The sequence below is a fragment of the Gymnoscopelus microlampas genome, assembly GCF_963454915.1.
Source record: "Gymnoscopelus microlampas genome assembly, chromosome: 10".
In the NCBI taxonomy this organism is placed as follows: domain Eukaryota; kingdom Metazoa; phylum Chordata; class Actinopteri; order Myctophiformes; family Myctophidae; genus Gymnoscopelus; species Gymnoscopelus microlampas.
Window position 1 is genome coordinate 24,814,763 of NC_139947.1, and position 14,713 is coordinate 24,829,475.

At 40.8% G+C, this 14,713-nt stretch overlaps 1 protein-coding gene across 2 annotated transcripts in view; it reads left to right on the plus strand.

The window, feature by feature from the left end:
• Positions 1–14,713, plus strand: part of sema3gb (sema domain, immunoglobulin domain (Ig), short basic domain, secreted, (semaphorin) 3Gb) — a 53,213-nt gene that overhangs the window by 28,436 nt on the left and 10,064 nt on the right. For both annotated transcript variants that reach the window (XM_084068049.1, XM_084068050.1), the window contains exons 3-7: positions 11,959–12,119; positions 13,322–13,384; positions 13,733–13,852; positions 14,055–14,148; positions 14,291–14,410. In XM_084068049.1, coding sequence (XP_083924175.1) covers positions 11,959–12,119; positions 13,322–13,384; positions 13,733–13,852; positions 14,055–14,148; positions 14,291–14,410 — 558 coding nt within the window. The remainder of the gene's footprint in view (positions 1–11,958; positions 12,120–13,321; positions 13,385–13,732; positions 13,853–14,054; positions 14,149–14,290; positions 14,411–14,713) is intronic.

The window sequence follows — 14,713 nt, forward strand, 5'->3', positions numbered from 1 at the left end:
GCTCATCAACTAATGCTCTATCTTGCTCATTGGAAGACGGATTGGAAAAGAATCTAGGAGACACTGGAGGTTCAACAGGGCCTGGGGTCCGGGGAGGCTGAGCCAAGACCTCCTTGATTAGTTTCTTCTTTTTTTGCCCCCCTTGAGAATGTGTGCAGAATCCTTGCAAAATGAGTTGCTTGAGTGGCCCCCGCCTTGTAAAAAGTCAGTCACTGAAGGGGCCTCTATGATTGTGTCGGCCCCCACTCCCTATAAATCTGGAGAACTGGCAACCTGCCAGCGTTGGCTGCCGGCCACTAATCCATCCCAAAGTGACTGTTTGGAAAACCAAATGAAAGGAGTGACTGGGCTGAGACTGGCTTGTTGGACCTACAGTACGCTCTGAGCTCTGCTCTTCTGGTCAAGTGTTTCCTCCTTAGCGGTTGATACTGACAGAACTGTTCTCAGCAGGTGTGAGCGTGGAAAGTAGCGCTGACAGCGCATGTGTGCTGATTACATCCATAGGATACTGTTCAACTGACGATAATCACATAGCGGTTGTTTTGCACTTGCTTCATGATACCAGTGAATTATCAAATCAAAGGTTTACATTAACATAATTGATGATGCAGATAATGTCTCCATTTTAGAGGCAATCCTCTAAGTTACACATTTTCAGTGAGGTGCTTTTTGAGAGTGAGTATGTTGAGACTTGTTCAGAGGGTGCTGAATGTCCACAGTCTCCATCCCTCATCAGTCTTCCATGAGCCGAGTTCAATGTTGTAAAAATGATCTGAGAACCCACTCCCTAATATGGGGGGAAAAAAAATCACAAGAAAATGTAAATACCAAAACAGTGACGTACTGTAGTGCTGAGACAGGGGCTGTGTGCTTTGGGCCATCCAGTGCATGCCGACCAGGGCAAGTCACTGTTGGCATCCTGTTTTGACTGTGGAGACTGCAGTCAAGGTCAATCTCCACTGTGGTGTCCATCCTGTACAGTCACACACTCAGCTCATCCTCCCGTTCCTTTCAACAGCACCTCACACTTCCTGCATGGGTATATGATTTCCCTGAAACCCTTGGTACAATACACGTTCCCAGAAACACACAGTCAAATTTGTCATCAGCTCTTTAGACTGTACTACAGCAATTCCCAACAGATGACACTGGGTACTCTCCTCTGACGCCTAATTTATAGTTTGTTGTTCAACAGCATAATTGAGAATGTGTAATTTTTGGCGAGTACTGTTGCCGCACAACAGAGTATGAATTAGGTTCAAGCCTCGTCTCTAACTCAGTTGAGGGGGAGTATACATTCAGTTGTAATGGGCACTGCTGACAAAAGAAAGTTCCAAGTGGAAAAAGTGACCATACTTGGTGCCTTACTAAAAAGTCCTGTTGCAGAGCTGTTAGTGTTTGGCCCAGGCATGTCGCGCGCGCGCGCGCGCGCACACACACACACACACACACACACACACACACACACACACACACACACACACACACACACACACACACACACACACACACACACACACACACACAAAGATGCACATGCCAATTGGCAAGCACAATACATACATACCTAATACATTACTCTGAAGTAATAAAACATATTTAGACACTCCCTAATTCTATCCTCACATAAAACAGTGATACTGAACAGAATACATTCTTTTTTGAATGATTATGAATACTGTTATGCTGTTAAAAATTACCCATTACCTCACATACAGTAATGGCTTTTCTTCCTGCATTGGTATTTGAACTGTTTTAAGGCTAGCATTTAAGTGATGTACTGTACCACATACAGTACTGTAATAGAACAAATGCTGTTAGACATAGATTTTGCATCATATAGAGATGTATTAAAGGAGATGCACACTTTTTTGAAGATTTATTGTCTCCGCCAGGCCGGAGGCCTGGCGGAGACAATGCAATATGAGATTTCTCATATTGCATTCCAATTGGCTATGATTGCCTTCCAAACTTTGCTGGGGCGGTCCATTTGCATGAAATGCCACAAGCACCACTGGACCAATCAGTGAGAAACTTTGAACACACACTCCCAGTAGGCCAAGGAAGAAGCTCCACCCCAACTTTTTCAAATCATGGTACTTCCATGTCATCTATGCTGCTTCCTATGGTACTTCCCTGTTTTCTATGGTGCTTCCTATGGTGCTTCTTTTTCATCTATAGTGCTTCCCTGTCATCTACAGTATGATGCTTCCTATGGTGCCTCCCTGTCAAGCACCATAGATGACAGGGAAGCACCATAGGAAGCACCATAGAAGAAAGGGAAGCACCATAGGAAGCACCATAGAAGAAAGGGAAGCACCATAGGAAGCACCATAGATGACAGGGAAGCACCATAAATGACAGGGAAGCACCATGCAGTTCTTAAGATGCACTTCCGACACACTCACTCACACGGACGCACACACGTAGAGATTTTGTGAATTTGGATGGTATTTCATTTTATTTCACTCTATTTATCTGTTAATTATAACACCCCCCACTCAATTCTGAGTCTAACAATAATCTAACCCCTCCCCCCTTTCAGCCCCTCTAGTGAGAGTGCGAGGCAATCTTGGTTGGTTCATGTATTAATATTACTGTTGTACTGATTTGTACTGTTTGTTTTAGCAGTGATGTGAAATTTTTAATCTGCCCCTTGGCCAGTTCCCACTTGTAAAAGAGACTCTGTCTCAATGTGTTTTACTGGTTAAATAAAGGTTAAATAAAAAAAATTAAAAAAAGGCCCTTAGGCTCTTATGTACCCGACAGCCCATCGCAGGTTCAAGTCCCATTCCCAACGATCTTTGCTGCATGTCTCTCCCCCTGTTTCCTGTCCATCTCCACTACATTATAAATAAAGGCAGAAAAGCCCCCAAACATATCTATAAAAATAAATGCTGCAATTTAAGTATTGATACGATAGTGATACAGGCATTTCTAAGTGTACTAAATCTAAATGTTGTTGTTTTTCCAATGTTCAAAACTACAGTAGTAGAACAGGGACAGGGAGCTGGAAAGTGTTACTTCACAACCCCAGACTGTATTCTAATCAGTGGCGGAAAGTAACTAAGTACATTTACTAAGTACTGTACTTAAGTACAATTTTTTTGTATTTTCTTCAGTGTTTACAATTTTCAATACTTTTACTTCTACTCCACTACATCTCAGAGGCAAATATTGTACTTTTACTCCTCTACAGTTATTTGAAAACTTTAGTTACTAGTTTGTAAATTTTGATTATTATTACAAAACATACAGTACATTACCCACTTACATTTTATATAGGCCTTTATAGGCACAATGCATCACATCGGCATTGTGAGCTTGTATAAGCTTTTATTTAGCTTTATAGCTAAATAAAAGCTTATACAAGCTCACAATGCCGATGCGACGCATTGTGAGCTTGTAGATCTGCTATTTTCAAAAGATTTTTATGCATTTTGAACTTGTGAAATTTGACATTCTGGATAATGATTACTTTTTACTTTTGGTACTTTAAGTACATTTTGATGCCAATACCTTTGTACTTTTACTCAAGTAAGTTTTGAATACCGAATACCTATTTCTTCAATAGGGTATTGATACTTGCGAGTACTTCTTCCACCACTGATTCTAATCCCCAAAGCCATATGGAGGTCCAGGCTCAGGGAGCTGTTTGTTATAGAGATGCAGTATTTAGCATTCACCTAGGCACACATAGGACTTCAACTCTGGTCCCACGGTCACTTTGCACATTATAAATAGTGCCACCCTGTCCACAGCTCATTCTTTGTATGACCCCTGTTCATTGATCACTAGGAATTGGAATGGTAAAACAATTTGTATATCAAAAATGTGTTTTTAATAATTTTCACTTGATCAATTGCTAAAAATGACGTCTGACTCGCAGCAGCTTCCCTTCTCGTGCCGTTTGTCTCATTATAAGGACCTACTGTCTCAGTGTGTCTCAGTAACATCACTATGAGGCAGAGATTCTGATTTCTTCTTAAAATTAAAATAGTCAAAAAATTACAGGAACTGAAAGAGGTTCACCTAGTTTGGTCCCTACAATCTGGAGTAAGATCTAGAGTGTTCATTAAAGGTAGAGACCCTAGGGTAAGTGTTTGTTCAGTTACAGGAGTCTCCATGTCTCTCCAGCTCTTTATAACAGAAAATGCATGTTCAGGTCGGGATACCAACTGGAACTTCTGTTTATTAAAGAGCTGGAGAGACAGGGAGACGCCTGTTACTGAACAAACACGCTATAACAATGATTACTATCAGAATATAGTGCTTTAACCTTCTAACAACTAACGTTTTGTTTTAACCAAAAGATATCACTTACCCTACCCTTAACACTCTGGATTATGCTGTGTATGTGATATACTGTACTATATTTCTGTGGGACAAGGATTGATTGCAAAAAAAAGGGATATTTTCATAAATGAAAGTATCCCTTTCACTCGGTCCTAATACAGCAAAGACTGCTGATGAAAGAGGACTCACCTTCAGTGAGAGTTATATGGAAATCAAGGGTCATGCCACTCTATCATCTTCTGATAGGAAATGTTTGCTTTATTTAACAGATTTTCCCTCTCATTAGAACTGCTCATTTATTCACCAGGATGTAACAATAAAGTAATCTACCAATGACATTGCAGAGTTTTGCCAAGAGAACAGGCATTCAACTGAGGCTGTTGTAATCGCTGTCACCGAATTCAATACAGAATCTGGAAACCCCCTCAATTACAGCACACTCCAAATCACACGGTGTTGGAAATTCTGAGCTATAAAAGCCCTCTAGGCATCTTATCACAAACTCTAAGACCAATAACGAAATGTACCAACCACAGCCCCTAAGTGGATTATTTTTTAAAGCTTTACTTAATCAGCAAAAATCAACTGAGCTTCATGCTCACATGAGAGAAAGAAATTCTCATCAACTCACAATTCAGATCTTATAACCACACCTACAGGGTTCATTTTGAGGTGAACCAAACTAGATATTAGATAACTGGGTGAATAATTGACTAGGGAAATAATTGAAGGCTTCACTGAAAGCAAGGCTGTCTTGTGGCTGTAGGACCGTAGCCGCCACCCCCACAGAGCTCAGGAATAGCCAGGAATGGCACATTTTGCTATGGCTTTCCAGGCCAGCAGGTGATCACCCCGTCCTACCCCTGGCCCAGAGGTGGTTGATTTTCAGGATAAAGCCACTTGGAATGGGATGAGGGAAAGGTCCTGAGAATAGAACCCCCGCCCGCACACGCACAGAGCCGACGGTATGCCAGGCGCTTGGCTGAGCAGTGACGTCTGGGATTCTGCAGATTATTTGTGGATCTCTCACGCAGCTGCACCGAAGACACACAGGCGGCCACACGTCGCCACCTAGTTAGAGGCCCAGATCACAGCAGCTCTTGCACAGGACACACACACAGAGACAGACACACACACAAACACATATGTTTGACACATAGCTATTCATAAGAATAGCTGTGTCAAACACATGGGTACACATGTTCACGCATGAGCAAAGCTATTCATTTAAGATATTAGCAGACAAAGATGTGTGCATAACCACTACATAGAATGTAAGCTCACAAACTTAAATATAGTTCTCTCTCTCGAAGCTGTCATTAAGTCATACCCATGTCTGGGAAACGAATATTGAAAATTTAAATGGCAGCCCAACAGATGAATCCATGATTGGACATATAGCTAAGGAGCTGGGGGATAGAATAGCTTGATATACTTTGAATACTACCAGGAGGTCTTTAAATAAGATATTTTAATAATGTTTCATTTACTTTCTTGAAAGGCTTAAGTCAAAGGTGCAGGCCTTGCATGATGACCATGGTCCATGTCTGTGGTTATAATTACAGCAAAGACAGCCACGAAAAGTCAAACAAATTCTGCTTGTTGAGCATTGCTAAAACTGGTTCCCAGAACTCAGCTTTGGTTCATTGTCTCCGCCAGGCCGAAAGACATGGCGAGAGAGTATGTTTTACCCCCTGTCCGTCCATCCGTCCGTGTGTCCGTCCGTCCGTCCTGTCCGTCCGTTAGCAGCTAATCTCTGGCACCGTTGGCCCGGCCGCTGCGAAACTGTGCACGCACACTCCCTGGATGCCAATTCAGAACCTCTGGCAAATTTTTCAGATTGGCCTGTTATAGCGCCACCAGGAGGCCGATATGTGCAAAACACATTTATTGATACTATTCCTACAGATTTTGTCCAAACATCACACAAATCGGTACACAGTATCTCTACAGTCATGTGATCAACACGGAGTCATCCGATTTCCCATATTCCATCCTGATTGCCTAAGATTGGCTTCCAAAGTTTGCAGGATTGGTCCGTTTTTAACAAAATGCCTCAAATCATGAATGCATTGTCCGATTGCAGTGAAAAGCCCTTGAACAAATGGCACCCTTTTCACATTGGCCTATTATAGCACCACCAGGAGGCCACAATAACGTACCTGACCTGGTGGAGACCTGTGCTCCGAGGAGCACTATTTCTAGTTGTAGCTGATTCCTAGATCAGGGGTGGGCAACCCCTGATCTAGGGTTAACTTAATGCATTATCTGCTTCAAATAACTTTACTGACATTGTCTACAAGTAGACCTGAGGGTCTAACTTTCCCAGAGTGTACAGGGAGACTTTCAGCCATTGCAGGTGTGCTAGTTCTTGTATTAACATACTCTAAAAAAAAAACAGTTGTTCATAAATTGTTTTAAACATTCTGAGACAGTAACACTTGCATCATATCAAGTGGATTGGAACAGTACATATGCTAAAAAACAATAAATGAAGGCTAGTTTGACCCTGCTAGTCACAGGCGAAGCACTGTCTCAGATGGAGATGATTAAACTTTGTGAGGATGTCAGACTGAAACCTGTTCTGAGGCAAGGAATCATTGCGTTCTGGAAAACTGTGCAAATGGAAAAAATATCCCAATATCAAACAGGCTGCCCTCAAGCTACTGTCAATGTTTGGGTCAACTTAAACAGTGTTTTCTACCCTTAAAGACGCACTGAAGTGACATTTTCGGTCATTTTATTTTGAAGGTTCAGCCCGAAACGTTGGCTCAACGACTCTAAACCAATCAGAAGGTCCCATCCCTTCAGGCTATGGGACGTTGGATCTCAATCACTTCAGCCGTGCTGGCACACGGCTAGTGTTTGTTTACAAGTGAGAGAGAGACGGCCAGTGAAGCACGTTTGCTACTACCTGGCTTATTTCGAACCTATAATGTTTTCAGATACATATTTTAGTGTGCAGATGAAGTTTAAAATGAGTAATACACTCATCTTCAATGAGATTCAAAACGGAGTATCTCTGTAATTAAAATCAGCTGTGTTTGAAGAACGTGCAGCTATGGGAATCAAACAGGTGCATGTAATCAAGATTCATTTATATTCGTGAAGGCTGTATTATGTCATCACGCAGCACGTTTTCGTTTACAGGAAGTAATTAAGATTGGCTTTTTAGGGACTTTAGATGTAAAAATTCACAAAAAATGTTTTTTTTTCATTTTTTTTGGCATCTATTGTTAGGTATGCCCATATGATGACCACGGATATGCTCTAAAAGTGTGAAAAACATATTTTTCATTTCACTACACCTTTAAAGACGTGAAATGTAAACACGGATCGGTTTTTACTAGCCACAACTGAATATAAACCAGATTGTTGAAGGCAAGGAATGTCAAAAGTTCCACTGACTAAAACTGTCATTGCAAGGTCTTATAAATAGTTTTTCATAATGTGTATTTTTAAGAGAAAGTTTGTCACAAGAAAACGTTATCATTGCAAGGTCAATTTATTCACTGTGAGTGAGAGTGAGAGAGAGAGAACTCTTAGTTTGACTGGTTGGAAAAATCTGTCAAATCAAATAATTGTTTTTTTTTCTTTTTAATCAGTTCATTGATAAATAAATACAAATACAATAAATTGTATCGACAATGTATGCAATTTTCTTTTACCTCAACAACAGATTTGGATGGAGTTTCACCCCATTCCAGTTGTGTGTTGTTATTCTACAAGATTAGCATGAAATGTTGTGGAGTGGTTTGTCAGGATATAAGGAAAAATGATTGTCATGGTGCAAGAAAGAAGATGTTATCCTTTCAATTGGCAGTTGACCTTGTCAGGCCACACCCACTTCAGTTTTTTGGAAGGGGGGTCTCCAAGGGGGGGCCTTAAGTTGTGGGGTGACATCAGACTTGGCTCAGAGTCACAAACTTGACCCCCGGGGCCACAGCCATTTCCATTTTTCTATGCATGATAGCCATGCTACTCTACACTTTTTACATTTACTAAATACATGCATTATTTTTTGTTCTTATTCTGCCTTCTAGTAAAGCCACACCCCATTCAGTCCCTTGGTTCAGCAGGTACAACTCATTATGTTTAAAATTTGTGTCAGTCCAGGTTGGCATTTTGAAGGGCACACAGCTGTGCCTCATGACATCAAAGTGACACTGGCATGAGACTAATGCCATTCATTTATAGATTTGGTCTGTGAGGCTGCTAACCCCCACCACGCCCCACCGCCCCATTCCCTCTGGCCAGTGCCAGGCTAGCGCTCTATGCAATACAGTCAGAGGGCAGCATTGTCATCACGTCCTCCTAACTCTGAGATTTATAGCAAAAGTCAACGAGGTTTGCTCTCCTAACCACCCCAACTTCTGACCCCCACCCCCTTACATGCCACCAGTAAGACAAATGTGACAAATGTCCCATACTAGGGTAAGCGTATCAGACAGGCTTTCCTTTTTGTTCCTGCTTCATTATCTACTTAACCCCTATTTAAAAAAATGTTCAAAGATTTTCAAGTTTATATTAAAATGTTTTCCTTCTGAAAATAGCATGTCTACAAGCTTACAACGCATCACATTGCCACAATATCTTTGCGACATGTTGTTAGCTTGTAGATCTGCTATATAGTTTTTTTTTGAAAAAAAAAAGAAAGTCATTACATTTCCGCCTATAATGACATGCCCAAAATAGGGATGCCAGGGTTAAAGGGGTTAAGGTTATAATTATACTTCGTCGTACAACCGACAAAAATAGCAGCTTTCCACCTGGAAAGCGTGACGCGAAAGAGAGACAGGAGATGACGTGCCACACCAGTCACGAGCTGGACTCCAGCCTGTGATGTTGTCTTTGCCAACATGCTACACGTGCTAACTGGCTGAGCTACCATTATGGCCCTGAAACACTGTGTGTGTGTGTGTGTGTGTGTGTGTGTGTGTGTGTGTGTGTGTGTGTGTGTGTGTGTGTGTGTGTGTGTGTGTGTGTGTGTGTGTGTGTGTGTGTGTGTGTGTGTGTGTGTGTTCTCCCCTCAGCATAAATTAATGGAATGTGTGTGCATGCATTTTATAGTATTTTTCTTATTGTTATATTCAATCAATATATTGCCACTAAACTACTGGCCTTTATTTGTATTGCCCTTTCAGAAATACTGTTTCTAAGTGCTTCATAATTCAGAAAAACAAAGCAAAGCAATCACATAAAGATGAAGTGACAGAGATGACAGCAGTGGCTACTACTACTTTTGAGTGCTACTACAGGAATGTCATTTTTTCTGTTGGACAACCTGGAAGTGACCTCTGCCATGGGACAAACATCACCTCTGCCATGGGTTCTCACTGCGGATTTCCAGTTTTTGCATTGGGTTTAGATAAATTACAAAAATGTGTTCTGCAGCAAGCAAAGGCTTATGATTTTAACATGTTTTGTTCGACACCATAATCTACATAAATCAATAAATGACCTCATACAAATATGTTTTAGTTAAAAACAACACATAGCTTAAAAGTTCACGGTTGAGAGATTAGCGGGTGTAATTTGTTTTTGGTTGAACAAAGACCTTTTTTGCTGTATAAATAGAAAAACAAAAACAAAAAACTACAAACTGTAACCTTCTTTACAGTTATACTGCATGTCAGTTTTACATAACTCTATGTTGACACTTTAAACAGTATTTTGTGTGACACAATAAACAAAAGGGATGCAGCTATTCCCCAGTTGATTCTGTGGATTAAATGGCCTGTAGCGCCTCCTACTGTTGGCCAAGTCATAGTACAACCAAGAACAATTATGCAGCCTACCAAACACTGCTCTGCTCTGTTTTATTGGTGTAACACCTGTGTCAAAAAGGTAGTGTAAGACAGTTACCTAATTACAATGGAGGGTTAGAAGTTGGACTAGTTACTATAGGTTTGTCTACTGGAGCCAGAGGGGTAAATGATGAGACCAGATGCAGATCAGTTTGAGTTGGCCGGCTCAATTTTATATTTTGAATGAATAAGTAATATAAAGACAAACATATAACAATGCGCACAAACATAGACAATAGGCAATGAATGAGGTATCAATGGATTGATTTCTCAAACTTTTCTAATCTGAGGGTGCACCCAACTTTCTGACTGACTAACTGTCTGCAACTTAGTTGCAGTGTTAAACCAGTTCAGTTTCCAATATTTCAAAATTAAATATACAATTAGGATTTGAATCCAAAAATAATACACTCCACAATTACAATAAACCAGGGCAATAAATCAAAACACATTCACTGACAATTAACTGATACACCACTAAGTGGCTACAGAATAGTCCCCAGACACAAAGTGTCTGAACCTTAGTGTGTATGTGTATAGCCTCGGAAACCCATGGCTTTTTTTTTTGTTAGTATGTGTATAAGTGTCCACTGTCAAGACCTGCACTGCTCCTTGCAGGGCAGAGAGTTGTGTGTGTGTGTTGGAGCTAATAGTCCAGTCCTGCACTGTTCCTCACAGGGCAGAGGGTGTGGTTAGTATGCGTGTGTAAATGTCCAGTCCTGCACTACTGGCAGGGCAGAAGATAGTGTGTGTGGTTCTGTATGTGTGTATCACCGCTCAATACTGCACTGCTGAGAACACATTCTTTTGATTGAAATGAAATAATAATACACTTGATGCAAAATGTTTTTTAGCTGAACACAAAATAAACTTTAAATGACTGTTCATTAAACAAACAGCCTAGTGACCAGCAGTGCTGGGACTTCACTCTTAACATGTTAGCCACCTAGCAGCTAATTTATCCAAACACTGTTTGTCACTCACTGGTGCAAGGGACAAGGAGACTGTTCCCAAGCAAAAGTTTGCTGAAGTGGCTCCTCTCGCCTCTCACTCTGATTAGCTGGAATTCGTTCCACCTGCTGTCTCTGCACACACAGACAACAGGCCCTTGTTCAGACAGGGCGTTGTCTCATCTCATTGGGCCACAGCTTAATGCCAATCAAGCTGATACAATGAACTGATCTGAGGGCTTTCTGTGTATCTTTTACTGTAGTGAATATGACTGAATGAATTGTCACCTGATGACTTTTTAACAGTTATTTATTTATTCATATTGAAGGATGATTTAATCCATTTTAACTCCCTATTTATTGTAAAGGGTGATTCAGTCTATTTTAACCCATTTCTGGACCTGGGTTACATTGGCATCAGTTTTTCTCTGGGGGAAAGGAAAGAGGATTAACAGCCATACATCTTTTACAGGGACTTTTGAATAAAGGGTTAATTCTCCACTGGTGTGAAATTACCTCTGCAAACGTTTTAAAGTAAAACAAATATATTTGATAATGAATGGCAAAGTACGTAGTAAAACCCTCAGCATTAATTTATCAATATGTACAGTAACTGAGAGAGTGTACAACTGTACATTTGTACACTCAAGTTTCATCATACGACGACGAATAGTAAAGATAGCCGATCTACAAGCTTGACATGTTGTGAGCTTGTTGATCAGCTATTTGGGAAAAGGTTTGACAAACTTTGAAAGATTTTGACATGTTACATTTTTGTCCTTTTTTTTTTAGGATTGCTGTGGTCAAAGGTTTAACACTCAGGGATTTACACTGCAGATGTGTCATTTTGTAAACCTCTGTTTAACACAGTTATAAATGTCTTCTCATCAATGTGTGTCCTGTAGAGCTGATAGAGACACGGACAGCGCGGCCCTTCTCCTTCTCCTTTAACACCAGTGACTACCGCATCCTCCACATGGATCAGGACCAGGGGAGACTCTACCTTGGCAGCCGGGAGTACCTGGTGGCTCTGGACATGCAAAACATCAACAAAGAGCCACTCATAGTAAATACAATACAATCTCCTACTCTACTCTCCTACTCTAGGGTTTTCTTTTTTTTTGGAACCTTTGAGGGTACAGTCACACCGAACTTTAATTCTACTTATGCGAGCAGATTCTGCCAATGCTTTTCAATGGGAACAGAGTGATTTGTTGCCATTTGCGGATTTCTGCAAAGAAACCCATTGAAAAGCATTAGCAGAATCAGGGTGAGACTGTACAATGACACTTGATTTAGCAACATATATAAAAGAAACTTAAGTTTTCATATGTAACTTTAAAAACCTATTTAATCTTTCACTGTTATATTTTTCAGAATAAAGAAATAAGACAAAAATCTAATAAGAACAACCCACAATAATAATGCAGTTGACCCACCTTAGCAGTTAAGTTACCACACCTAGTATCATTCTCAAACTGCTGGTAAGCAATTACAGGACTGCTACAGTATGAGTTACAATACTGAAACACTTTGCAAACATAACCCAGTAGCCACTTGTTTTAATAGCACACCAAACAATAATATTTGTTTGGTGATGACATAATGTACAATGTAATTGCACATTGGAAGCATACAGGAAACCCAACAATTAAAATGCTAGAGTATAACAAAGAGATGTCCACAACATCTCTGAGATGAACGAGTGCAAAAAAGAATTAAGCCTGATTTACGCTTCATTGTACAACAATGTATAAAGTATTACCGGGTGCTGTAAGTAATATTCTTTGGTTAAAACAAAAAAACTTTTTTTTTGTAAAAAATGTAAAGCTCTATATTCTGTCTGATAGTATGCATTGCTATAGGGTTTGTTCAGTAACAGGGGTCTCCCCGTCTCAGAAAATACATTTTCATTCAATCAGGAGAGATTGGGTAAAATCTTTTTTTTATTATAATTTTTGGGTGATTTTAGTGTTCCAGTTCCAAATTGTCTGCCTATATGTTTTTGTTTCATCACTTCCAATTGCACTTGTTTATCCTGTCTCCTGTGAGTTCTATCTCCTGATTTGATTGAATTGGTATCCCGACCTGAAATGTATTTTGTGTTTACTAAAGAGCTGGAGAGACGGGGAGACCCCTGTTACTGAACAAACACTCTACACAGCAATGATTACTATGGGGATTTAGAGCTATTTAACACTGATTTTAACAATAGGGAATACCATATACAGCACCTTTAAGCCTTGTTTGTGTTCTTATGTGTTTCAGATCCATTGGCCCGCTACTGCCCAGAGGAAAGCAGAGTGCAGAATGACAGGGAAGGGTGGACAGGTCAGTCCAACCTGTACATCATCACAGAAATGATCAAAAACGAATTACATTAGATATAGTAATGTGGGCCCTATCTTGCCTTACCCCTTATGCCTAAACTTATTAGGCTGTTTTTTACTGTTTTGAAAAACATATATAAATAGTGAAAATAGCCGATCTACATCGACACATTGTTAGCTTGTAGATCGGCTAGTTGCTCTATTTTTTTATATTTTTCAAAATTGTGAAAATCCGATCTACAAGCTTGATCTTGTACTGTAGATCTGCTAGTTTCTGCAAATGTTTCCCCCATAATAGGGAAGCTAGGGGTCATGTGGTTAACCTGAATTTGATTGACTGTTTAACCAGGGAGAATGTGCCAACTTTGTCCGCCTCATTGAACCCTGGAACAGAACTCACCTGTATACCTGTGGTACTGGAGCCTACAAGCCCATCTGCACGTTCATCAACAGAGGATGGAGAGCTGAGGTGTGTGCACGCATGCACACACACACACGCACAAGCACACGCACACGCACACGCACACGCACACGCACACGCACACATACATACACACACACACACACACACCATTTTTTTTCTTCATATAATCAACTGTGAGTGAGTTGACTGCCTGACGGTAAAATAATGGAAACACGCTTACATTTCCAATTTTTTGTACTGTGTACAGGAGTATCTGTTCAGGCTCGTACCCGGCTATGCGGATTCAGGGAAAGGCAAGTGCTCCTATGACCCTCGGCAAGTGAACGCTGCCGCTCTGATCAGTGAGTAACCCCACACACACACACACACACACACACACACACACACACACACACACACACATACACTCTCTACATAAGCACACCCATATGTCATCCCTTTATGTCAGTTCAATACGATGTTGTCTGTCTGGATGTGTCCCAGATGGGAACCTATATGCAGGCGTCCATGTTGACTTCATGGGAACAGACCCTGCCATGTTCAGGACGCTGGGGGACAGGCCAGCCGTCCGCACCGAACAATACGACTCCAGGTGGCTCAACGGTTGGTCATACACACACACACACACACACACACTAAAGAAAGCTAAGATGTGCACATCCACACCCTGTGTTGGGCAGGTGCTGTGCGAAAAGTAACAGACTAAACAAAATGAAAAATGGCTCGCACACTGATGGGCTCCATTTAAAGAGAAATTCCATTCATCAGACTGAGGAAGGGCATGTGTGCTATTAGAATAGACCTGATGAAGACCTGTTTGGGTTGAAACGTTAATGAAGTTTCTGAGCTGTTTCTCAGCTCCCAGTAGAACAACTTTATTAATGACGTTTCATCCCAAACAGGTCT